General features: G+C 38.9%; 1 protein-coding gene across 3 annotated transcripts in view; it reads left to right on the top strand.

Annotated features, from left to right (window-relative positions):
* The window catches only part of asic2 (acid-sensing (proton-gated) ion channel 2), a 357,541-nt gene that overhangs the window by 328,824 nt on the left and 1,325 nt on the right, over positions 1–27,392 (top strand). For all 3 annotated transcript variants that reach the window (XM_034894032.1, XM_034894034.1, XM_034894033.1), the window contains 8 exons: positions 1,272–1,422; positions 10,970–11,097; positions 16,102–16,252; positions 16,832–16,888; positions 22,754–22,907; positions 23,642–23,733; positions 24,628–24,707; positions 26,515–26,583. In XM_034894032.1, the coding sequence (XP_034749923.1) occupies positions 1,272–1,422; positions 10,970–11,097; positions 16,102–16,252; positions 16,832–16,888; positions 22,754–22,907; positions 23,642–23,733; positions 24,628–24,707; positions 26,515–26,583 (882 nt within the window). The remainder of the gene's footprint in view (positions 1–1,271; positions 1,423–10,969; positions 11,098–16,101; positions 16,253–16,831; positions 16,889–22,753; positions 22,908–23,641; positions 23,734–24,627; positions 24,708–26,514; positions 26,584–27,392) is intronic.

Below are 27,392 nucleotides of genomic sequence, written 5' to 3'. Positions count from 1 at the left end.
ATTTGATGCAAATGAACGCAGATTGCCGCCAAATCTGTTGAGTCGGCTAAGTGGTGTGTCAAATGCCGCGTACAGTCCCATCCAATTAGACTGATTATGGTATTGATGACGCAAACAATATTAACGATAAATCCAGTGAAATGATATGTTATTATATATGAATGTTGTTAGTGAGGAATACATTAGGACTGTATTTTAGGCTGATTCTGGTTTCCAACTTTGCCCCAGGTCTGTCTGTTAAAACACGGACGGAGACAACTTCTCTCTGTTGATGCTCAAGCAACGTGCAACCTAACCTAACTTACTTAAAATGTGCCAGAACTATAGATCACAACCACAGGCTTAAATGAATTGACAACTTAAGTTATACGACTTACAGTTCTCAAGGATGCACACGCACAATCTCAGCCGATTACCCTCTGGACCACTAGCCTCTTTTTCTTTTCTGTCACTTTCTTCTGTGTGTGGCGCACGCGCCCGCTCACAGTGTGACACTCGTGTCCGTGCTATTCTCTGACATGACGACCTCTTGTACAAAGCTAGAGTAACAAGCACATTTAGTAAAATGTAAGGAGTAGAAAATACTGATAAAATGTATAACGATAAAAAAATAACAATAGGGCCTTTGACGCTGTTGGCACTCGGGCCCTAAAAAAACAAAAGGGGGACAGAATCTATCCAAATATGCTTTTTTGTGGTCTTTTTTAAAATGTGGTTCAGTAAACTTGTAGATAAGGCTTGCAACCTTGTAAAACTTACACTCTCATGTATCCTATCTATTTATATACAGACATTTGTGATATTCTATATATTCACATTCAAAATAATTGCCTTTTTTAACTAGCCTGCAAAAATATATCAGTAAGTATATATTGCATGCCTAGCTTAGACTTGCAGTGACAGTGTCATAAGCTTATAAATCCAAGGAGTGCAAATGGAGTGAAAACTGCCAAGCTAAAAGGGATAAATACAAAAAGAGAAAACAGATGGATAATGTTTGGCTGTTGAAGTGATATTGAGATTGGAAGTGTCTCATAAAATTCTTTATACATCATAACGCGAGAACACATATTGTAGCTCATCATCATGCAAACTGAATTTGATTCTAAATTGCGCTAGGCTAAGGGTAGTAAATTGGCTCCATCAATGTATTATTTAGCAAGTGTTTCTTCTTCTATGTTATCTTTGCAGTGTGTCTGTGTATGTGTAAGGGTTACTAAGTCATCACATCCGTCCTCGCTCTCTCTCTCTCTCTCTGCGTTTCCTCTCAGGTGTTCACCAGGTACGGGAAGTGCTACATGTTTAACGCTGCAGAGGAGGGGAAGACGCTCCGCACCACCATGAAGGGAGGGACGGGAAACGGTCTGGAGATCATGCTGGACATCCAGCAGGACGAGTACCTGCCGGTGTGGGGGGACACAGGTAGGCATGACCACCTTGCTCACCTGTCCTGCTTACTTGGAACGGATCAGAGTGAAACCGTTAACTTCACATGTCTCTTTTTTTTGCTTATCTCATGCTGCCTTAAAATGCAACTCATGAGGTCATATTTTCAACATGTGGTTTAAGTCAAGTTAGAAACAAAACCAGGGTAAGCAGTAAAAGGGAATAAAACTTTCCCTTTTAGAAAATGTCTGCTCATAAAGTCAAGAATACCACATCTCCTGCTCCCTCTCTATAGTACTTCTATTTTTTCTCTCGATCATGTAATCCCTCCACCACTAGTTTGTTGTTACACTGAGTGACTTTTACCCGTGCACTCAATGTTGGTGGATTGCATCCGGTATGTTCAGTGGACCCAAACAGAGCCGAGAGACTTTAGAGTGATTGACATATGAGTCATTCCACTCTAGAACATTTGCTTACCTCCTGGCATGTTTGTACTCAAGCCTGCTTTTTGTCATTCCCACAAAAACTATGTTATTTTAATGAGATTAGAGTTTTTGCTTATTGTGTTATGTCACATTTTGTCACATGAAAGACATGCTGCAACACCTAATTTAACACAATAGTCTCTCACTGTTTTGCCTTCAATCTGTCTTTTCCTCTATTTTTAGTATTTTGTCATGCAATGGGAAAGAAAAACAAATTACAAAGACATCATAGCCAGTGAATAAAGTGTCTTAATCTCCCCAGTTGTGTCCCACGCTGAGCCTTTGGGCCACAATTACTTATTTTAACCATAATTAACACTGAGATTATTCATTGTCCCCCAGATGAAATCACTCCATGGAAACATACACAGAAAATCTCAAATTCTTAATCAAACAAAGCTCCAGAAATGTTTAAGATGTGTTGGATGAACTGTATCAGTGATTTTTATCTCACGCCACAGATCATTTGAATATTATACATGTACATCAGATGAAATCTTATTGTTATTGCTATAGTTAACAATTGTTATTACAAAGTACTCTAGTGTTATTTTACTTAAGGTGCCTAATACTCTTTTTTCCACCCAAATAAGTGTGTAAATGCTGTTTTTTTTAAACCCGATAAAAATAGTTGTAGAGCAGTATGCTTGTCTGTTTTTTATTCTTCTGGTGTGTCACGTTCATAACTGCACACAACTGCACAAAACTGCAAACTTTGCCGTACATTCACTTCATATCTTCGCTATAAAACTTAAATTCCACTCAGACCGATCGCTCTGCATTTCCCGTCACTCTCTCACTCGCTCCACCGTGCTCACCCCAGACACCGCCAAACTCACACACCGTCACTTTCACCTCCTCGCCTTCAGTAGATTTAGCAGTCACCACGCAACATTATCTCAATGACACCAAGGACAAACACTGGATTTAAATGAAATTCCTGATTGCCTACCAATCCCCCTTCCGCCAAAACTGACACACACACAAACACACACACATCTGTAACACTTATACGTTTAAAAAAATTAAATCTGTTAATCATTCAGTCTCTCTTTTAAACTCTATGCTGACTATTTTGCTGTTCAAGCACTGCTGGGAGGAAACGGATGGAATTTGTGGCAGAGGTGACAGAAGTTATCAATGGTGGCAACGGGTGCCATGGCATCGTGCCAGAAAAGGGCCAAAAATGTGATAATTTATGAGCTGGAGCTGATAAATAACGGTGTCTACTGAAAAGTCATTTGCCTTGCATTTGTTGATAATCTTTTAACAAAAGTAGTGCAGCTTTACTTTAACCCCCATACTGCAGATTAGAGCTCTTGTTAGTGGCTCAGATTGAATGATTTAGGGATGCTTCCTGCCTTAGTAATTCCACAGTGAAGCTCATTGAATGGCCAGCTCACGTATGAACCAGTGGAAGGGCAGTCGGGGGAGTTCCCGGTGCAGCTAGCCAAGCTATGAGCAGCCCAGCAGACCGTATTTTCTCTAGGCTCAACTTTAAGCAGATCCATCATCAAAAAGTCAGCATCCTGTCAATCCTCCTCATGTTCTTCTATGGACAGCAAGTCCCTAAGTCCCTTGTCCTGAACTCGTCTTGGTTTTATTTCTGTTTGAGCGGACTTCTCCCTCTCCTAGCAGGCTGCAGTTTCCATTGCCCTTGTTTATCCCTGTGTGGTTTAATTAGCCCAGATGAGCTGAGTCAGCCTCAGCAGGGAGCGCAGTGTCTCCTCAGCTGAACTCGGTCCCTAAGCTGTGCAGACATAATTGGCACATACTACATTGGGACTCCTCCTCTATCACCTTCCACAAATGATCCTTTTTCAATCCAATCGCCACACCTTCTCCCCTCCCCTGGCTTTTCTTATTGTCCATCATCCAGAGGCCAGCAGTCGGTCACTTGGGTTTTATTACCACACTGCTCTGTCCAGGGAGCTACAGGGCAGCCATCATACTCCTCGTCACTTCATCATGATGGACAAACGTGAAAAACAATATGTCTCATGGGGTGAAGACTGATATATGTTTAAGTGGTGGGAGAAAACAGATGGCCTGTTGCCTGGATACCTAGTTTTCTCCTCACTGTGTTGCTGAATGAACTACTCAGTGATGAGAATAATAAAAAGGATTGGATGTGTCTGTCCGCTATTTCCATCCATATAATGTGGCTGCAGAAAGAAGGCTTTCACAAGTAGACCATAAATTACACAAATCCATCTGAGTGATTAGGACTCTAAATCAGACTATTGTTTGCCCACAAGTTGGATTTCAGTTTTTAGCTTCAGTTTTATGGATGACAATTGAGATGGTGATGAGCTACAAAGTGGGACCTTTGGTTCCACAGATACCTGCTGCTTCTCTGCGACAACCTGTTAACAAGCTTCTTGTTTTTGTGATTGCTAATTTCAGAAACACCTAGAATTGTAACTTCAAATGAATTAGATATACTTCCCACCACATGCACACTCTACTAGGTATTAAAAACATTTTTGCATCTATGAATTGGAGCACACATACTTTCAAAACTTTTTGGGGGGGCGGGATTGAATAATATGTTCAACTCCTGCTACACATTAACCTTTTTTTTTTTAAAAGAAATTTAAAGTTGCAGCGGCAGAGCGGCCTCTTCAATATCAGATTTGTCAAGCAGTCTTGATCAAAGAGGTCTGTTTACACACTCAGCACCCACCACATGCAGCAAAATTACTAAATGTTTCCACTTCAGAGTCCTTGAACACATCACAGCCTGTGAAACTGTGATGACATTCAACTTCCATTTCTTCTTGTATCAGAGACTAACATCTTTTTTTTTAAATTATAAACATCACAGTTTTTTTTAGATCAAATTGTTGCTCATGTACAGAAAATCTGACATTTCAGAGTTTTCAAGCCACTATGTCCCCACTATGTCTATTTTTATTGCACTGATGGAGAATCTGAGAGGTATGCAAAGAAGTGTTGATTTATAGAATTCTATTTAATCTTCGTCTTAGATGAGAACATAGAAAGAAGCATTCTACATCAAGTTCTATAATGTCTCCCTTTTGCTTAGTTTGCTTTGTATTTCATAACCAGTCTGTCAGTCCCTCTCTGTTTCCTGTTTTCTGTCAAAGTGCCATCCATAATCTTAGATCTTGGCTGCCATTTTGTATGGCAAACAGGCAAGTAAGGCCCGACAAGCATTTGAGTGCAGTGCTAAAATCTTGCAGTGCCTCTGCACTTTTTGTGTCTGCAGTTATTAAATCTAAGCATTGGGGAAAAGCACTCTGAGAAGCGTCTGATGGAAGAAGAAGAATGTTTGTTCATCAGGTCAAAACAAGTGCAGAGTTGAAGCGGAAAATTCTTGATCCTATATTTCTGCTTGTGTCACTTCCCTTTGAGGTCTTTGGTCAAAGCGTGTGTGTGCGTGTGTGTGTGTGTGTGTGTGTATGTGTGTGTGTGTGTAAAAAACTGTTGCTTTTGCTTCTTGAAACTTCAAGCTGTCCTTCTTTTAGTGCTCCAGAAATTAGCCACCCACACATTTTAATGCAAATTAAGTAATATTGAATGAAAAATGACTTATGGAAACAGTCAAATTTGATCAAATTAAAACTCACTGGATTTTCTCTTAATGGGTAAACGGCGTATGCGATAAACGCTTATGGAAACATTATTTGCTGAATAAATAATGAATTGCAATTACATTTTAGGTAATTGTATGGTTGCTACCTGCCATATATCGAAGAAGTTTTAGTCCTTTCATCCACGTATTTTTGCTATAATTGCCAACATTACGGGTGTCAAGAAAGACAGCCATAAGTGGAAGAACGAGGAGACGAGATACTTGTTCAATTTAATTTCAGATAGAAAAAGGCCATAGCGTACATCTGTGTCTGCAGTATCTTAGCAATGTTTTAATAGCGTTGTTTCTGTCTTATTATAGCTTAATATGTCGCTATCAGCTGGCACACAAGCATTATTACAACTTGCAATATTGTGCAATATTAAGCATCTAGCAAAACATTGTTCGCATTAAGTGCAAAAATGACAAAAAACACCTTAAAATGTCTCAAATCTATCCGATACATACCATTTGAGAGCATGTGAACTCTTACGCATATGTTTTTATTTGCTTTAAAGCCGTTGAACACACTTTCACTGGCTTTATTCACATGAATGTTTTTAGCGAATTTCAAATAATTGGATTGACAAGTTGATGGAAACATAGCTTACATTGGTGTGAACAAATGGCAGAAAGAGGAAAGTGTTTAATTTTTAGCCTTATCATGAAATCTTTAATTAATGCTATTGTTGATTGTTGGTACAACTGCAGTTTCACGCGTGACACAAGCAATCTCAGTTCCAGTCTTGTTTTAAGTCGTGTTTGGTCTCTGAGGCTTCACTAAGTAAATGTGCACCCAACAGCAAAGTTGTGATAACATTTTGTGCAGAGCACATATACAATATCTTAGCTTGGCATGATGTGACATTTTCTCTGTTGCAGCACTTAGTTTGTGAATTAAACTGAGGTTAGCTTATATTTTGTCATTCATATAAACTACTTTAAAGCAGGCCAAAGGATAAACTTTAATTGGTGAGAAGCAGATGCTTCAACTACTAGTGCTCAGAAATAACAAACCATCTTGGTCATCTTTTGATACGGTTTGCTCTGATCTCTAACACACACACACACACTCACACACACACACGCACACACAGACACACACACACACACACACACACACACACACACACACACACACACACACACACACACACACACACACTGACCAAAGACCTCAAAGGGAAGTTTCCACTTCAACTCTGCACTTGATTTGACCTGATGTACAAACATTCTTCTGTTTCCATCAGACGCTTTTTTTTTTTTAGATTTTTTAATAGACAGATACAGTTTGAAAATATAAATCTATTTTTTACTTTGAGGAAAAGATTGTCTACAAGACAGTATGTATCTACATGATATGATCAGTGTATCTTCTGCACACTGAAAACTTGATTTAGTAACGTATTTTATGGATATTTGATATTATAGTCAATGGATAACAATTGACTGTACAACTAACTCAAACAAATTGCAGGACTTTTTTTATGAAATAAGTGATTTGGATAAATTCGGAGCAGGTTATTACCTGTAAATCAAAATTCAAAAATCATTACAAACTCAATAATCATTATCACTCTGTAATTACATTACAGAATGATAGTAAGTTGTCTTTGATCAAAAACATCAAAAACATAAACCAATCAAAGACAAGATACAATATTACATCAGAGAGAGAGTTTTTTTGGAACTTTTGATACAATGATCTGTCAGTATTATGCATTTTTTGAATTTCAAACAATCATACAGTAGGCTTCTTTTCATGGTGATTCCGTGTTTTTTTGGCCATTGTTCTACACGCTCGTTTTACTTATTGTCAGACAAGAAAAGACATTTGAAGCGTCTAGTCCTAGTGTGGCTTTATTTCTTTAAAATATACAGTGACTCATGTGTCCTGACCAATACAGCCCCACCTAAAAAAAACTACTGACATGCATAAATTAATTTTCAAAGCCCTATCCATAATAGATCTGAGAACAGTCAAAAATGGACTCAAGGATTATTAGACCAAATCTGAAATGCGGTTGACCCAACACTGGAAGCACCACCATAATATGACATGAAATGATGAGCAGCCACGGTGGACACTAGTAGCAGTGCATGCCTGGAAGGGCCGGTGTGCGCCATATGATGTGTTTGTTGGATTGTAGAACAGTGTGTGAAACCTTCTAACGAACACTGACACCTTCCTGATGTCAGAAATGTGGGTGATGTGTCCCACTTTTTCGGTAACGGACAATCCAAAAACATTTGAACTTCTCTCTCAAGCTTTCTATAATATCCCTATATGTAAATCATTATCGTGTCTCTCGCCCCTCTCGATAACAGCCAGCTAATAACATTTTTGCCTTCTAACGTGGGCGGAAGAGAAATTGTACAAACTAGTTTGTTTGCAGAAATACCCCCTCATTAAAAATCACCATGGAATCTCCTATGTTGTTCCTCAGTTGTTTGGTCTTATTATGCCTAATCGTATTCCTGTGTTTTGTCATGTTGTATAATATATAACATGTCAATGGCATTTTCAAAAAATGATTTAAACGTTGATTTTCACATTATCGTTGTTGATGTCTCATTTTGAATGTCATCTGAATTGATGGAAGTAAAAGGGCTTTTTAAATTCATCAAATATTGACACTGAGAAAACACTCCTGTTAAGTCTTTTTTTCAGTGTTTCCTGATTAAGTCCAATATATATACTAAATCCATTCACTATATTATCATTGATGTTTGTGTTACAGCAGGCATTTAGTTTGACAAATGTTCAACACACAAGCTGAATTAATAGTTTCTTAGAATACATTTTTGTATTACAGTCCCCATATTAGTGCTACTAATAGTACACTAAGAGCAACACAGCCATGTTTAGCAACAATATAACTACAGAAAATGGCATCTTATTAAATGTCTGCCTAAACACAAACATGTTTAGTTAAATAACAAAGTTGTTATTTTTTTATTATTATTATCAACACATAACTTGAAATGATAATTAGACCTACAATGAGCATATGCACCTAAGTTATTGCATATGCAGTCACAGTCTGATAGCTTATTCCACTTTGCTGTAGAACTCGATAAAAATACCATTAAAAATACACTAAAGAGCCACACTGGGTGACATATTCCTTTATCACAATGAACAGCCAGTGTAGTTAGTGCCTATATTTTCATGTGGTGCAGACGTCACTGTGCAGGCCGCTCAGGGATGCAATTGTTTACTCTGTTTACTGTCCGTTGTAATGAAGGCATTTTGTCACCCAGTGCAAAGTATGACTCTTTTATGTGTTTCTGATTGTTTTTTGGACAATAGTTGCTAATTATGTGAAATGCTATTGCTGCTAATGGAGCATTAGTCCAACAACTATCATAAAGACATGTCTGACAAGTGTTTTCCTTTTAAATGTCACATTAACAATAACTGTGACAAACTCTTCTCAATGATCGGATGAAGTCACACAATGACAAATGAGGCAGTTCTGGCCCGACACTTGGTTGTAATTAAGAAAGGATTTAATGATGTTTTCATACAAATACTCAACTTGCTTTGCCTGGGTGCCACTTGTGCAAAATAACAGGAGGCCAGTGAATAAACAAAAACATGTGTCAGATAAAATGGATAAACATTGAAAGACCCACAACTCATCTTTCTTTATTTTCAGGTCAGGTGTACAGAGGGGCGTTTCTAGGATTTAAGGACATTTGTGGCTAAGCCCGGAGCTCTGTCAGGGGGTCTGTGGGATCCTCCCATGGCAATGATAAACACAGACTTGATAAACAAGTTCTATTTTGATGGCATTTGTTATGCACTCTGCTCAGCTATTTACGTTTAATTCCATAAATACCATAAATAAATGGATGTCATTAATCTGATTAAAACCAAATTTGTCAGGTTTATGTTTGATTGAACTACACGACGGGCTTAGTCTGCGTTGCTAAAGCAGGACCAAATTGTTACGTCTAAGCTATATTCAGATCAGGTGGTGTGGCCAAAACACCAGTCCTCCCATTCATTTGAATGTGGTAGTGGGTTTAGGCTGTGGCGGTGGGGACCTCAGGGAGGTGCTAAAGAAAATGCAGGGCATGTGAAAAAAACAAAAAAAATGTCATTTTGAACCAGGAGTTTCTGTAACAGCGTATGCTTCCTGCATATGTTGGTTATATGTTTATCACCCGCATATGGGCCAATTGTTCAGGGCTCCACATCCTTTTGCCCATTTACAGTACAGCCTTGGAAAAGTGTTGTGCTGCATTTGCCTTTTCCTTTGTGCACATTAAATGGTGCCAATTCATTTAAACTGTGTCCTAAATACACAGGGATCTAATGGCTTCTTAAAGGTGTAGCAAACACAATATAAAGGACCAGTCTCAGAGCTGGACAAAATAGGATGAGACATAAAAGACATAACCCTTTTCAGCCACACACAAGTGATTAAATTCAATTCAATTTTATTAAAAGTCCTAGATCATAACAAGAGTAATCTCTAGACTACACTCTAATAACACACTCTAATTTAAGGACCCACTCACACATGAACACAGTCAGCAGTCTGTCATCAGCATGCACATTTCATGCCCTTGCTTCTCTATTCTGATACACACACACACCCACACACCCACACAAACAAAAACATATTGATGATCGCTCTTAAACACTCAATGTTTCTTCCATGCTCTTTTACACACCCACACTTACGCGCGCACACACACACACACACACACACATACACACTGCAGTATTTCAGAAGAAGGCACGTTTGATCCCTTCATCTGTTCTTTAATGTGAATGCATCCAAGCTGTCACCATATTAGTCACTGCAGATGTTTGATTGATGGGTTTAGTAGAGTAGGGTGATGCAGCTATGTGGATTTGTGAGGCTGGTCGTGCTGAAAGGCTCAGATGTCTGATGGTTGCAGAGCACCTCGAGGTGTCTGGCTGATCGTCTGGCAGGAGAAAGCCTTGATTGATGTCCAGGAGAAAGTGAGGACATAGAGAGAGAACATTATCGATTTCTGCAAAGGCCGCTCTCTCTTTTCCCATAAATATTATGGCTCTCTTCATCTTTGCCCATGAAGGTGTGTGTGTGTGTGTGTGTTGCGTAGTCAGTGCATATGAGTGCTTTGAATAGCAGGATAAAGGTCCTTTCATCTATTGAGTCAGCACCGAGCTTTCTGCTCTTACCTGTGTTTGATGTGAAGACAAACGGGACGGTACGTCTTTGAGAGTTTGTGTGGTAATAAAGAATCCTAAAACCTCATGGCTTTAAGACTAAAGAGCCAATTTTGCTTGATTTTTTTTAAACAAAAAGATTGTTTTTTGACTCTCTTAAGAAACATCTGTTGAGTGTAAACAGCTTTTTTTCTAGTTACTCTGTTCCCTGAGCAGTTTACCTGACCCAGTCAAAAAGCCAAAGACATGTAAATTGTCTTTTTCTACACATTTCTGTTTATTGACTGAATAAATCATCTGAGTCTTTTCATCTGTTGTTTTTTCCAGAGGATACAGCCTTTGAGGCGGGGGTGCGTGTGCAGATCCACAGCCAGGCGGAGCCCCCATTTGTTCACGAGCTGGGCTTCGGCGTGGCTCCCGGCTTTCAGACTTTTGTAGCCACACAGGAGCAGAGGGTAGGTGTCTCTGACTTCCACTTCTACACAGTTAACAGCTTTTTTATCATTTCTCATCCTTGTGCTGTTTTTCACTTCAAAGCCGCATGTTCAGCGTATCGCTCAGAGATAAAATAACAAAATAAAACAAATTAAACTTTGATAAATGAATTGCCATAACAGGTTTGATTGGATTGTGTGAATGCATGTGTGTGAGTGGCTACAAGTGTGTCTCAATACCCTCTTCACCGTGAATTGGACTCTGTGGTCTCTTGGGGATTTTTGACTGACAAATGATAACTTCCCTCACTGTCAGTGTCCATGACCTTGTTGGTGGAGAGGCGCTTCACTCGGCCTGAGATCCACTCAATCATTCTGAAACTTTCTCCCATCACACAAGGCCGATATTAAAAGCTGCAGGTCTCACAGATATACACAGCCGAAGGTGTTTAATGCAAATAGCCTTTTTTCTCTGACACCAGTAGCCTACTTCACAAGGTTGTTTACCCTGTTTTCTCTTTTCCATCCTATTGGCCTGAGATGAACAGGTTTCAGTGAAGGAGTGTTTCTACACTGCCAAGCTGAATGTCGCTGTATCATGAGTGCTCTCAGTCATGACCAGTTATCATCATTTCTGTCTCGGTTATTTTTTCTGTCTCTTGTTTTCATCTCCAGTTTTTTTCTCTTTTTCTGCTTTCAAGTTCAGCTTTTGGAAATGTATTGTCCGGCTCAACAGTGGGTGCTGACTAGACTGACCTTCTCTTAGCAGACAGATCGCTGTCAAGATACATTAATTATATTGACATTCTTAAAATGACCTCCCTTTCCAGTATATCGATGCATTTTCTGTTCCTTTGGCAACGACCAGCTGTCAGTGAGTGTTTACATGCGCGTACACCTGCAACAGCTGTTTCTTTAGCCACTTGGGTGAAGCAAAAGCAAGTTGTGAACACAACACTAACATATGAACACATTTTAATTTGATATGGGGAACAAAGAGTTGTCTATTTACCTATCCAGCAGAAACAAAGCAACATATGCATTAATTTGGAGTCATGTTTCTGGCTACCTGGCAAATGTGTGTACCACATACAAAAGCAAATGCTCTGCTGTGTTTACCAACTAGTTTTTTTACTTTGTTGTTGTTGTTGATGTTCGGTGCTAAGCAGTTCGTGTACACAGACATTTCACAGAAAACAGCTGTCTATACTGCAGCCAAAAACAAAACTATGAAAGCGGTGCGAGTAGACTGGGCCGTATTAAATTTCTGAAAGTTGTTAGTCTTCTTCTAGCTGTGCCAAGAGAAATCTCAATCCTTCCCAATCTTGCAGAAACGGAGAGCCTAGGTAGAAGTTAGTTAATAACATAGGCACAGGCTAATTATTGCTAACTAAAATGCTAGTTAACATTAGTAATTAAACCTAAACAGCTAATGCAGGTTAAAATTGTCTGTCAGCTTCTCTTGTACTGTATGGTAATTTATCGACTACTCAACAGAAAGTCAAGCAACTTGAAAAAAAAAACAATGAGCTGAAAGTTTCTATACAGCTACCTATAGAGGAGAGGATCTGCAGAGTTGGGTAATAGTTATAACTTTAAGTGACCCCTTTCAAGTAAAATCGAGTGACATCAAGTGATCTGTAATATTAAAGTGTTGATTAAAGCCATTTAAAGTCATTGTGTTATAGTCAGCTTTCTCCAGCAAGCTGATTTCTAAACGTCTAAAGAAGGAGAAACCTGCGTAGGGCTAGAGTTCTCCTGGACAACACTGATTTCTTGTCCACAAAACCATGTATCTAAAATTATAGGACATGTGCATGACAAAGACCTCAGACTGTGTTGCAGAAAGGGACATTTTAGCTGTGACAGCCGAGTGGAACAATGAAAGAACAGATTCTCACTCGCAGTGGTGCATCCTCATATTTCACATAATTCCATTCAGAGTTCAACTAAAATGATCACAAAGCAGCATCCAAAAGTCTAAATAACACTAAACATTTGACTATTCTTACAATTCAGTCATAGTTTGTGTTTGTCTCTCTACGGAACTACAGATGAGGGATTTACAGTAACTAGCTTTATCATGCATGTTCTGTATATATTTTCTCAATTTTAGCTCTAGTTAACCTAGTTTCTAACACACGTGTACTGATTGTGAGTAACTAAAATTGCAATTCAATTTGATAAGTTTAGTGGAAATTTCAAGAACTTTGCTTTAGCAAAACTCAGTCGAAGCCTCGCTTCACTACATCCCGGCTCAGTGGGGTGCTGCGGCATAGAGAGTCACCTCAGCATAGACAGAAAGGAGTATAAAAAAAGCGATGCTTAGGCCTCCTGGGTAATGAGCCTCCAGGGTTTCTGTCTATGTTCATCTGTCAGTCCAGTTATGTGACTAGCAGTGGTGAAGGCCGTCCTTCCGCTTCCTGACTGCTGTGGAAACACTGCACAAGCCCTCACAGTGGGGAACATAGCAAATTTAGCTCCAGCTAATTAATGCAGAGCTTTACTTGTATCAGAAGTCTGGGAAAATCCCTCCTGCTGCGAGATGTTCCCACCTAGCTTCTTATTCTGTGCAAACCCGTAGGGCACTTTCAAATATGTTCAAATGCAATGCTGATAATGATGATTGGTTAGAGAATCTGGGTCAGAGATTTGGGATGGGGCTTTGTGGAATGTGTTTAAAAAAAAACAACTTGTAATTAGTGGATCTTTGTAATGGATACCAATCAGTCTGCCTGTGAAAATGACTTTGACAAAGAGTTTAATAAGCTCATTTTGGCTAATAATTTTGGGCCTAGACCAAAGCAGCTCAATCTAGAGAGCGGGAGGCACAAAGTACACAGCCTATAGTAAGGGTTTGAATGAGTCTTCACAGGCAGACAGGCAATTTTGATTTCGAGCTCTCCAGACATAGAAATTGCCATTCACTGATTCACTTTTGACTGAAGCCTAAAGGGCACAGTGTTCTCTTGGTTGAGAAATAAATTTTTCCCAATGGATACAAAAAAAGTCTCCATTATACCATTATTCTTTTGCTGCCTCTTGATTCAAGCGCAGAGTCTTTGTATTTCAGCTCTGCAGAGGGCCCTTTTTTGAAATGTCTGTCTTGCTTTTTTATATTTTATGTTGAGATCCAGCTCAAACCAGTGCTCTACAGTTTCCATTTCATTTCACTCAACAAGTGCTAACACAATGACCTTATTAAACCCACCCTGTTCTCAAATCCAACTTTTTTAACAATGTCCCCTGCGGACTGTCTTGTAAAGCCTAATTAATGCATTGCTCCAGCACATCAGGGGAATGGAACATTGATTAATAACAACCTGAGTGGGGCACAGGTCGTGTCTCTTATTAGATAGACCATAATCAGGTCAACAGGTCCCAACTCTGTGTAAAGTGATATTGAACACCTTGGATTATCTGATTTCTGAGAAATAATCAGATCTCCATCAGCCAAAGCTGTCTCTAATTAGGCCAGAAGTGAAGATTAGCTGAGGTGTGAAGGGGACTTTAAAGGTTAAGGATTGCTGAGAAGCACCTTTTTAAATCCCTAATAAAATTCATAGTACCTGCATGTCAGTATTCAGTGCTTTCACTTGCTGCTGGCTTCAGGCAGTACATGTTTAATTATCACAGGTGACAATGTAGTTGTGGCTTTTGAATGCTGAAATATTCAGCGTGTTAGATTTCTGTTTGGATCGTGTTTGAATGTAATGTCCCAAGTGAAGTGATTTGAAGACGTAAAGCATCAAACTCCCTTGAAGCACAGGTTTCAAATTCTGTGAGTATGAACAAGCAAACTGTGGCCAAATTTCACCTGGCAGGGTGTTGTGTTTTCCATCATCCAAAAAAAATTGCTCCTCTGGCAGAGGAAGAGGTCCCAGCTGGGATGCATTGTGATGACAATGAAGGGAACCGGGCAACAGAGGGTGGTGGGTGATGGATACCAAGTGCACGGCTAGTGTACTGCTGCCTGGGTTTCGGAGCAGATGGGCCTCCACACTGCTCGCCCCGTGTCCCTCATCCTTCATCTGCTGTCCCAGTCCTCAGAGCCACAGGAGCAGGAGGAGAACATTTTTCCGACAGAGTCTGGCTATCTGTTGAATTGTTTTCCGCGCCGCCTGGTTTGTTGTTCGGCTCTTCTGCTTCTCTGTAATGGCTGGGTTTCAAGGAGGTTTTGGAGAGCTGTTGTCGGGATCTGTCCACAGTATACATTGATTTTCTCTGTATCTGTGTGTGGGTGGGATATCCGCAAGTATTGAAAAGTGTAGGTATTGAATTATCTTCCCTTGTGAAAAAAAGTCTTATTTAAAAAAAGAATTGTCTTGCTTGCCTTGCAGTCACATTACTTCTACGGTAACTTTAGTTTGTTTATGGTTGCAGGCTGCCATGATCTTGTACATTCAGCAGGCTGTTTAATCATTTTTCAGTCTTTACCACCAGACCTATAGCAAGCACTGTTGCTACTGCTAGCCACAGTAGATAGAAAGATCTTTTATCCATAATGGACTAATGTCAATTTGAGCAAAACCTTGGATTAATTTAAATGCATGATTTCTTAATTGATACATGTAACCATATTTTTTCTGATACATATCTGGGTCCAGATCCTGTTAATTATCAGTACTGGGTTGACCTTTAGCTCACATAGTAGAGTGTGCTCCCAATGTAGGCTAAGTCCTTGGCTGCATCACTGGTTCGAATCCGACCTGTGGCCCCTTTGCTGCATGTCATCTCCCCCCCCCCCCTGTCTTTTCCGTCTATCTGCACTATCATCATCATTGTAATAGACTGTGCAGCTTGGATGCACTGACAAAAATGTTATATGAATGCACTAAATAAATAATTGGTTAAAAGCCTTGTTGTCTCTATTGGTTTTCCGACATTCTTTGACTGGTATGACCATGAAATTGTGTTAAATTGCATTATATGTGGTATTAAAAAGGTCTTAAAAACACTCTGGTGTACATGTTTGAGAAAAACCATCTCCTGATTAACCCCCCACACAACCTTTCTCCCCTGTAGCTGACCTACCTGCCTCCCCCCTGGGGAGAGTGTGAGTGGAGGGCTCTGGAGTCTGGCTTTTTCCAGGTCTACAGCATAACTGCCTGCAGGATTGACTGTGAAACACGCTATATCGTAGAAAACTGTAACTGCAGGATGGTGCACATGCCTGGTAAGCACTACGGCTGGTCTGGGAGTGTATTGAGCATGCATTCATCAACAAGAGTTTTTAGCAAGGTTGCTGTATTTTATGTGAGATTAAAATGTATTGAGATGCTTTATATGGATATGACAGGTCAATACTGGATTAAGTGTTAGAATTTAAAAACTTCTTGGTATTACGTGTCTGGCAGGAAAAGGTGCTGTGTCACACATATTGTTCCTAGATTCATCCAACTGTTTTTCAAAAACTTAAAGAGAGTGGAGTTGAAATACTGAAACAAAAAAACATAGGGCTGGGATTGCCTTCACGCGGCTCTCACAGACCATTCCCAATATGTGAAAAACCTACGTTTTTTCAGGGCCTCAGGCCAGACCGGCTAGCAAAACAAAGAACAAAGAAGCTTGGATTGCAACACACATACAGAGGGAGTGTGACTTCATCCTCTGCTCAGGACGCCAATGCTCCATTATATCTTTACATAGCATGAATCAGTTTGCTGCTATATTAATGTTCTAAATGTCAAGTACATCCCCTTTCATATTTAAACATAACATTGACTAAATACCTACTCATTCAAACTGTTCCTAGGTGATGCTTCTTACTGCACCCCTGAGCAGTACAAAGACTGCGCTGAGCCTGCCCTCGGTAAGTCTGCATAGACACACAACCTCGTGAACATTGTTTAAGACAAAACACACACACACATACGCTGTATTTTTTGGTTTACATATCATTATTTCCCCCGAGAAAGGATTAGGATTATCTTTTTTTTTACCCTGTTGATACAGAGCTTTAATGCTAAACCCGCTTTAAAGATGAGCAACACGGCAGGGAAGTTTAAGCTTGAGACGGCACGACTTAAGAGCTGCCAGAGTATATCATCACGAATGCCAAACCACTGCAGTAGAAAACAAGTTGCTTTTGGGAACAGGTGATAATGTCTGTCATTTTAAAAGGAAATTGCACAGTCAAGGAATAACTTTAGGCACACAACTGGACTACTAATTATAGGCTATAGCACTATCGCATAAATGGTAAAAAGTGTCTGCCACTACTTTAGCTATAGTGCGTAGTTTCTGTCCCCCCCCCACATGAGGAATTCTAAGCAACAACAAAAATTCTGTTGGCGCATCCACCTGATACAAGCCTTCCGTGATCACGCACTACGTTCACCCCTCGTCCACGCAGTTGCTAGTAGCCAAGGAGGACACGGAGGATTAAAAAAACACATGATTGACTCTTCAGAAGAGTTATTATTGTCACTCGAGCTTCTGCTTGCAAAGCGCCGGACAAAACAATTTTCTGAACATAGCCATACTATGAAATACAGAGAGAGTTTTGTGGTGCCGATTAATTAGCCGATTAATGAGCCGTCTTAATTAGCTTTGCATCAACTCATTTGGCAATGACTTGAAGGTAACGGACATCCATTAATTTAAAAAAGTTACGCACTAAAGCTTTAACTTTTTTATTTATCAAGAGAACAGGATTCACCTTATCAACCAGCTCATCAAGTCTGTAACCAACATCCGAGCAGACAGGGACTGCAGTGTAAGAGTTCAATTTAATGGATGGATGGTCGGATATATAATACATCATATTTCCTGCACTGAGGTAAATTAAATGGCCATATAAAAGTTTTCTGGCAGCCTTTGCTGGTTTTATATAAACCTTTTTACAGATATTGAGCTGATTGTCTTTGTTTCAACTTTTTTTGAAAATGCCCAAATGTTGCAGTGTAATATTTTACCTTAAAGGGGCTGAGTGGGAGAAAGAGAGACTCATGAAAATCAGATGAAATGGTATATTTGGGATTTGATCTAAATTCTATTCCTTGGAAAGTGTTTAAAAGTCAAGGGTTTAGCCTTCCAAAGCAGATCATAAAGATATGCTTTCTTATCTGTTTCCTGTATTTGATTACAGTCACAAGGGAAGCTTTAAAGCAGACATTGGGCGAGGGGTGGGGCACACGCTGAGCATATTGCTAACACACAGACATAAAAACACATACACACTCTACAGTCACACATAAAGGGAATTTCAACAATCTTTCCATCAAAACACCAAATACTTTAGTACTTTGTAATTAGTCCCCAGGAAAATGGATTAGAGTGTGCTCTGTGAAATATCCTGAGAAAGGGTCTGTATGTCAATGTGTCATGTTGACCCACCATCAACTCTGGTCATGTAGTATGCCAAATCATTTGGTTTGATGAGGCAGAAAGTCTAAACATTTTGGATGAAGCTTACATGTATTTTTACTTTGGCATTTAAGGAACCGCCATAGCTGATGTGCTCTTCTGTGAGAACGTTGATTGGTCAATTTTTTTCCTCATTAAGTTCCATGATGCCTTTTAGGAGGGCTTACCCAAATTCAAATGTTAAATCAACATGTCTACTTATTTAGTTTAAAGCTAATATTTCTGCACAGTTGCAGAGGCCATGCAGTAAACCATGTTTTCACCTTAGTTTGTTTGTTGGTTTGTTTGCTTGTCTGTCAGAAGGATTACAGAAAAACTGACTTGAGTTTCATATTACTTGGTGGAAGGGTGTAGCACGGGCCAAAGAAGAACCCATTCCATTTTGGAGCGTATAATTCCATTACTTTAAATTTAATTCTGAGATGAGGCATTTCTGCTGCATGCATTTGTTGTTGGAATTAGGCAGAAAAAACATTTTTTTCACTGCGTTCAAAAAGCATTTTACCCCCCCCCCCCCCCCCCCCCCCCCCCCCGTTCTACCCACACAAAGTGATGCACGCACTTGTGTTAACAGGGCAATTTAGCGGCAATCTAATAGCACCATAAATTACAATTACCATATATAACCTTCAGGATTGTGATAACAGGTATTCAAAGCTTCATTGTTAAACCTTAAAAGAAGAATGGGAAAAATGACACCCAGTACAGCTGTACCTTTCAGCCTTTACATGCGGACCTTCTTTTTACCCCAGTCCCTGCTCTGCGTGACTCATTGCACTTTAGTAAGCACAACGATTGCACAGCAGTGGTCTCCAATTCAGTATGAGACTCCAGATCTGTAAGTAAGTGTGCAGCCCACCGTTATTCTGAATCAGGAAATAAAATAAAGGCTGTGGAGGAAAATAATTACATTTATAGTGCACACTTTAACACACGTGTTTTATATTAATGAATGTAGGTTTTGTCACATCCATTTCAAAGAAAAGTAAGTGAACTACTCACAAAAAACGTCAGAAAGACAAGAGAGAGCTGCCCCTCTCTCTCTTTTTCTCAAACTCAGGCTGAGATGAAGATGAAATGGTAAAACTAGACGTGTTGCTCAGAAAACAAGCAGTTACTGTAATGCCTACCTTACAGTTTAACTGTTATACGAGATTGTTTGTTACCGGATGGCCACCATTGTGTTTCAATACCGACATGCTCGACAAGATTGCGCTACGTCACCCGCCAGCAGGAGCGTTTATTGGTCTGGTGCGACTCAGTGCATTCTGGTAGTTGTACGTTTTTTACGATTAGAGCGAAGGTGAATATCATAGCTTCTTTTTCTGTTTTCTCTGGTCATATAGCACTAATTTAAAAAAAAGAAGTCATTCTGCACTGCATAGAAAGCCCAGTTTTAAGATCCTCTTTTCAGCGGTCACATAGTTGTTTAAGTAAAACCACTGTTAGTCATGTAAGCTCTAATATAATCTACATTTTTGATTGATGAAAGTCGGTGAAAACATAAATAATACCTAAAAAATGTATTCAAAAGCATAGTTATGTATGACCTTATGAACTGTTGGCAAGCAGGATTTACAGCAACATCACAAAAACTTTCTCACTTCCCACGCCAGTCTCTCTGCTCTCTCCCAACCTGAGGGAAATTATTTCTAGAAAACTAGAAATGTGAGAAAAATATATAACCAAGACAACAAGCAACAAAACTATATAGGCAGTCAGCAAGACTGCAGGCTCCCATATGGAATTAAATTTGTGAATATGTATTTAAACAAAACTGCTTAAATAAAAATAACACACAGACACACACACAATTTTCAATGCAAATTCTTTCTTGTTTTCTAAACTCGGTGCCAATTTGCTGTACCCACCAGAGATTGGGTTTTTCTTTCTTTATAACTATGTGACTCAAGTTTTGCAGGCTGCACTGAAAGTAATTTTTGATAGGAGACAACTGCATCTGTCATCTGTGAACAAGTTGCTTGTCTAGTTGTTTTCTTTTGAGGAAACGAGATGGCTTATAATCACACACCCAGGCAGAAAACTCAATCATTTCCAATTTTTGTTATGACGTCTAAAAATAAAATTCAACCTGCCAAAGCTGTCTTAAGTAAGATGTCTTTCTCTCAGACAGATATGTATTTATACTAGTATTCACAGCTAGTTAGTTACACTTGGAAAAAACAAGTGTACGAGGAACATGTGTTATGGTAATTTGATCTTTTCGATTTAAATGTGCGTTCGAGGAAATGAGAGAGGACGGTGGACAAAGGTGGGGGGATTAATGAAAGAAATCAGTCATCTTAATGTGCAAGGCCTTGCTCCCGTGTATCCAATAAGGTCTCATTTAAATAAAAATAAGAGGCCACTGAGAAGCCATATTGAATTTTCTCTTGCAATTCCGTGACTGCGTGGTCCCAGTGGCTATTAGTGCGCCGTGGGGGATAGATGCCTTAATGCTCTATGATCTGCGGGTCTGCCACATAGCGGTCTCAGTGAGAAATAAACCTGACAACATTACCTTCTCCTTTCCATTCAAGTTATTTATTGTCAAATGCTCAACAATTAGGCTCCCTCCAACAGTGCTTATTAATTATGTAAATCCCACAAGTAAAAAACAAAATGAGAATCTAAGACATTAAATAGTAGGTATGATATAGCATAACTTAAAATTTTAAATAAAGTAGAGAGAAGTTTTGGTAGTGTGCAATCTTTGATACTTTAGTTCATAAAATTCATAAATAAATTCAGTGTAAAGTGTGAGCAGCCTCAGTGCTGGAGAAGCTTTTGATGGAGCTATCTTTGAAAAGCCTGTGTCGCATAACATTACCGTCACTGTGAGAGAGTTGGTGTTATGTAGGAGCTGCGGGCCTAACACGAAATCACCCAGTGCATTTTACTTTTTTTCTTCTTTTCTTTCTGAGTCAAACTGCCTCAGCAGAGCCGTGAATAGAGCCTGGCATTTCTGGATCAGGACTTTTGTCTCTGTCAGAGTGAAGGCTGTTTTCACGGATGCTACTTGAGGGCATGTTTGTGTTTGGCGCTTTACATTCTGTGACTTTAACTCTGACACTGACTTATACTGTCGTTTGGGCTTTTATGGAGTAAACATCCACACAACTCAAGGCGCAGTGTGAATGGGGCCTTGTGTGCAATCGTGTGTGTAACCCTTTTTTTTTGAAAGCCTATAACAGGAGTCAGGTTTCAGAAAAGAGGTGCTATTTCCCCCAAATGCCCTCAGCCTGAACCTTATGTTAATCAGCTGTGAGAAAGCATAGACGTAGATTTGGCAATAACATGCCACAAATATGTGGCTAATTAAAAGTAATTGGCTGTGGTGCGTAAAGGAAACATTATCACGATGTACCATAATATTGTTTCCGATTAGTTGGCTTGTAGTTCAAAGAACTCTTTAAATCTTTTTTAAGGACAAGGACCCCATAGCTAAAAAAAGAGATGGAGAGGGGGCCCCTGCTACTTTCTTTTTAAATTAAGTTGCATTTGAAACTAGGCCGGATGGATCCTATATTATTTATAAATCAGGTAGATTCATGTGGAAGGCACATTAAATCTTTAGGCTTAACTGTATCCATGGATGGCTTACAAAGTGGCTACATTACATGTGGAGGTCTAATAGCATGCAGTTAGTCTGAAAATAACTTTTTTTTTAATGACTTTAAATCTACCCATCAATGCTTTGTCAATTAAATGTTTTAGTTTTTTTTAGGAATACGGTAGGCTGCTTTATCTTTGCTAATAATACGGTGGATTCATATTAGTACATATTTTTAGACATATTTACATCTTTAATTAAAAAAAAAAAACTTTACATGATCAGTTAGCCTACAAAATGTCAGAAAATAGTCAAAAATGCCTTGAAATTTCTTGAATTAATTTCTGTGTCTAAATAACCAGATATATTAAATTTCTAATTAAAGAAAACTAACAAATGCTCTCGTTTGAAAACCTGGAACCAGAGAACATTTTACATTTTTGCCTGGAAAAATATTTTTTTGTGGAGACTAATATGTTTTTAGAAGTTCATAGTGACTTCACAGTGACATTGTATTGTAAGTTATTTTACCTAACTCACAACAGCACAATGCCTTGGTCGAAAATCTTTGGGATTCACAACACTTACTGGATATTTGCTGCCTTTACAGTGGCTTTCTCATTATATCTGGGACTATGTAACATATACAGTAAATCTCATAAAAATTTGACTTTGTTTCTAAAAGAGCATTTTCCCCTGGTTTATCATCTTCCCCCATCTCACCTCACGCCTCTCTATTGCTCCTCCTGCGTGAAGCCAAACTGTCGGTGCTGGAGAGCAGTAACTGCATGTGCAGGACGCCGTGCAACATGACCCGCTACAACAAAGAGCTGTCCATGGTCAAAATCCCAAGCAAGACCTCGGCCCGCTACCTGCAGAAGAAGTTCAACAAGTCTGAGAAGTACATCACGTAAGTAACAAGTAACAAAGTTCTTAATGATACTCTGGTACTGCTCATAATGTTATGTATATTAAGTATAATTCCCTCAATTCTAATAGCACACAGTTAATCGGAAAATAACTTTTTCTTTTTGAATTACTTTAAACCTACCCATTGAACCAATCAATTAAACTTTCATGCAAAGATTTGAAATTCATGAATACCTTTTGGAAAGTAATCAATGCTTTCACTTTTCCTAAATTATTAGCAGCAAGCAGTTGAGAACACTTGTGAATGGAATCACACCAATTCTTAATATGGTTTCTCAGAATGGTCATCTAATTTAAGAGTAGTCCTAATTCGCAAAGCAAATACAATAAAAAAACAAATTGATGTAGTTCTATGTAGTTTTATTTTTCTGATTATGTTTTACAAAGAAATATAAAAGAGAGAAAAAATAAGAAATATTTGTGAAGGAGGAAACGCTCATTAAAAGGAAAAGAAAAAATGCAAACTCACCACAGAGAAGATCTGAGCCTTTTTGCTGCCCACAGTGGTCCTATAGGCCTTTAAGGAAGGATTTAAAGAACTGGAATCTCCAGAAAAAGCTGAGCTACTGCAATGCTCATGTTCTCCCACACAGTGTGTTTCCCTAGTTTAATAGTTCAGTAGATAATGAATAGAATGATGCAGATTGTCTTGGTGCCAAGTGATCGTCTGGTATGGGATTCATCAGGACTAATGCCTTATTTTGCCTGTTGCAGAGACAACATCTTGGTGCTGGACGTGTTCTTTGAGGCTTTGAACTACGAGACCATTGATCAAAAGAAAGCTTACGAAGTGGCAGGCTTGCTGGGTAAGTTTAACTCAATGCTACCTTTATTTTCCAAAAATATCACGTTACTACGTCTACTTTAGTCACAACCATGCTACTTTTGAAAATGATGTGTTGATTAATGGGACATGGCCCATCCTGACTCATTTGGAAAATCATTACCAAAATGTTGGCCCTGTGAAGTACTGTGAGCCAGCTAAATTTGACAATTTTGTCAGGGCTTTATAGCATCTATAAATGAAATGAGCAACTATAACCCTGTCCACAAGTTTTAACTGAACATAAAAAGGTCATTGCACTTCTTTTAATGTTTGAGTGTGTTTTAATATTGACCAATTAATTGACACAAGCATGGATCTTTTGAAAACAAACATAGACCCAATAAATTGCCAAATAAAAACAGCCAAATGAGATTCATTTCAGTTTACTTGAGACACTAAAAGTAAAAAATGCTAAAGATACTAATATTACTAACTATTCAAACTTGACAGGTGCAATCAAATGATCTACTTTAGGGTCTGTTTCATTGGGACAGATCGAGGTTGTGTTGCTATCTATTTTCATTAAGAAATCTCTTTCTTAATGCCATAGTGTAGCATTAGTCTCGCAGACTAATGGTCAGTATAGTATAGACTATATACAATAGTCTTAACTATAGAATAGAGCAAAGAATGTGGTTATGATTTGTCAAAAGAGCTGTTGTGATATGTTAAAGTAATGGATGACATTGAGACACGTACCTGCAGTTCAGTCTAACTTGCACCACAATTATGTTTGAGATGTGTTGTCACACAACTTTAACGGACTCCAGCCAGCCAGTTAGAATCAAATATTAACCGTTTCTAATTAGTATCTGTACTGTCCTCTATTTCTCTTTCTTTTCTCTTCTTTTTGTGTGACTGTGGCCTTCTACAGGGGATATTGGAGGCCAGATGGGTCTGTTCATTGGAGCCAGCATCCTCACCATCCTTGAGCTGTTTGACTATGCTTATGAGGTCAGTCTCAATTTGCTTTTGCACACTTTTATTCTGTATAACCGTGGACACATCAAAATGATGCACGCATGACACTCCTTTACAGGCTCTCACAGCGTTTGCCAGTGCAATAAACTTTGATAGTTTAGAGATGTTTGTTTAGTTTTTCTATTAAGAGCTAGAGCATTGACCCTTAAAGTTGACAAAAGAAACAATCTCACTGGTAAAAAAAGCACATAAGAGCCAGATTTACTTCAAAGCTGGCTGAGATGAAGAAACGTGTGCTGTTGCTTTTCCATTACCTCCGCTTTCATGTGTGGCCCTCTTCCTGGCTCCTTATGCTGCTTCCAGCTGCACAGGGTTCCATGAAGCACGCACTGATCTTCACATCCCCTAGGGTTGTGTAAATCCACAGGAAAAGTAATTTTCAAGAGATTTCTTTTTTATCTATAATTGCCATAATTGAGTAATTGGGATCAGAAACCCTCATGTCACTGACATAAAGCAGCTCTCAAACAACTTTTAATAGTTTGCATCCTGAAATAATTGTGATTGCATATTTGGTTGCCATATTTTCCATGTAATTAGTTTTTTGCTAGACCAACCAGCATGGCGACACCCTGCGTTATGAATGAGAAACTCTGTCGCTGTGTCACTGAGGGATGAAGTTACACTATTGGTCAGAATAATTGTGATGATGTGAATGTTTGTGTTTCCCCATTGGCCATTGCCCTTTTAAAACATATTGAAACAGCACAGGCTTTTAACTACACTATCCCCCATCAATCAGCTGATGGACTCCCTTAATATGTTGTTGCTGACACAAGGTTGTTTCTAAATAAATATTGTAAATGGGCAAGTTTCGATATTTCATAATGTATATATCAGGGGAGTTAAAAACTTCAGCAGAACAGCGGGGAGAGAGGAAGGAAAACCCAAAGGGTTTACAAGCAGGTGATGAATATTTGATCATTTATCAGAATCAGATCATTTTTAGCACGTATACCTTTATATTGTTTTTAATAGCACAACACAATTGCTTAACATGATGGCTGAAAGCAACTTTTAATAGCTTGCAACTTGAAATAATCCTGAAATAATCAGTGGCTGGTGTAAATTTGGTCAAGGATAAATTACTTAAATTACAAAGAGGAGTTGGCCGACACATTATACAGAAAGGAAAAATCTTCTTTGAAATAATACCACCCGATAGCACAAGAAAACAATGCCAGTGGAACTTAAGTTTTAGTTTCCAGCGGAGATGGATAACGTTGGTGCACCAAAAAGAGCACAGAAGATATCAACAGTAACATTTCCAGGTGATATTAAGTAAATATAGTATAAGTACAGTATGGATTTATGTTCATCCATGAAAAAATGCTGCAACTCCTCAAGACCAACATTTGAGGCTGTGCTACAGCTCTGTTTAACAAAGGAACATGAATCACAGTAACTCTAGTAACTACTTGTGGAAAACAACATAATACATTGAAAAGCAGTCCTAAATTATTTGTCATAAACACATTTTAACAATGTCATATGATGTGCTACTTCAGTACACAACAAAAACATATGACTGGCACCACCACAGATACACATTTAATATCTATATTTACACTATAGACATTATCACTTACAACACTTGTAACAATTTGGCCACAATTAGCACATTGACCACACATTGGCCAGCCGTGTACTAGGTTTTACCTTGTCTTGTTTATTCTGAAGTCAAGTGTTCCTGTAAATCATTATTTACAAGAAGAGCTCATGGAGATCTTCTACACCAGAGTAATTGATGCCTCTCTGAATTTTGTTTACCAATCTGCAGGTGGTGAAAGACAGACTGCTGGATTTACTGAGCAGAGAGGAGGAGGAGGAGAGTCATGGAGAGGATGTGGTAAGAGCAACCTTTAACCTCTCACTTGTCATTCTTCGTGGCAGAGTGCTGTGTAAGTAGAGTGTGTAAATTGAGTGTAATTATACTCACACCGACCATGCATACTAAACCTTGCCCTATCATTCCCCCCTCCACACAAACATGTAGAAAGAAAACCTTAAAAAAACCTTAAACAAAATCTAAGACTGGGTACAGACTGAAAGAGGCTTGCCACTTTGACAGAAAAATGCTCTGCTCTTTGAAGGAGCTTTAAAAGAATCAGAATAGCAACAAGGACTCTGCTTGCATGCATGCTTGTTTGCTAAGCAACCCCCCTTAGCAAACATGCATGCAGACAGCAACATCACATCATAGTTAAATCAACAATATAAAAGCTGCTGTATGAGGAGAAGGTCAGGGTGGCGTTTGCATGTCGGTATATGCAGGGTAGTTAGTAATAAGAGTGCTGTTTGCGGAAAGGTTTCACATTGAGCCCAGCTATAGTGGACTATGATTCACATTAAACTCAACTTGTGTGAAGTTTGACACAGATTTGACATGTTGACTATCTGCAAATCTCAGCACCACTTAGCACTTTGAGGTAGCAGAGGGGCAGAAAGTCTAAAATGCATATTACAATTAGAGTATCCTGCTCCATTACAGTTATTTTTTATCCAGAAGTCAATGGTAAAAAATATCTCTTGACTAAAACATGTTATCTTATTTTCCTGTTAGAAATTCTTGATTATGTGACTGGATAGCGCTGCTATGTTACTGGATGGTTAGTATATCAGTGGCTAGCTTTCCAGCCAAAGTAGCATGGCAGTCTA

The sequence above is a fragment of the Etheostoma cragini genome, chromosome 15, assembly GCF_013103735.1.
Source record: "Etheostoma cragini isolate CJK2018 chromosome 15, CSU_Ecrag_1.0, whole genome shotgun sequence".
In the NCBI taxonomy this organism is placed as follows: domain Eukaryota; kingdom Metazoa; phylum Chordata; class Actinopteri; order Perciformes; family Percidae; genus Etheostoma; species Etheostoma cragini.
This window is presented reverse-complemented; position numbering and strand designations above follow the sequence as displayed.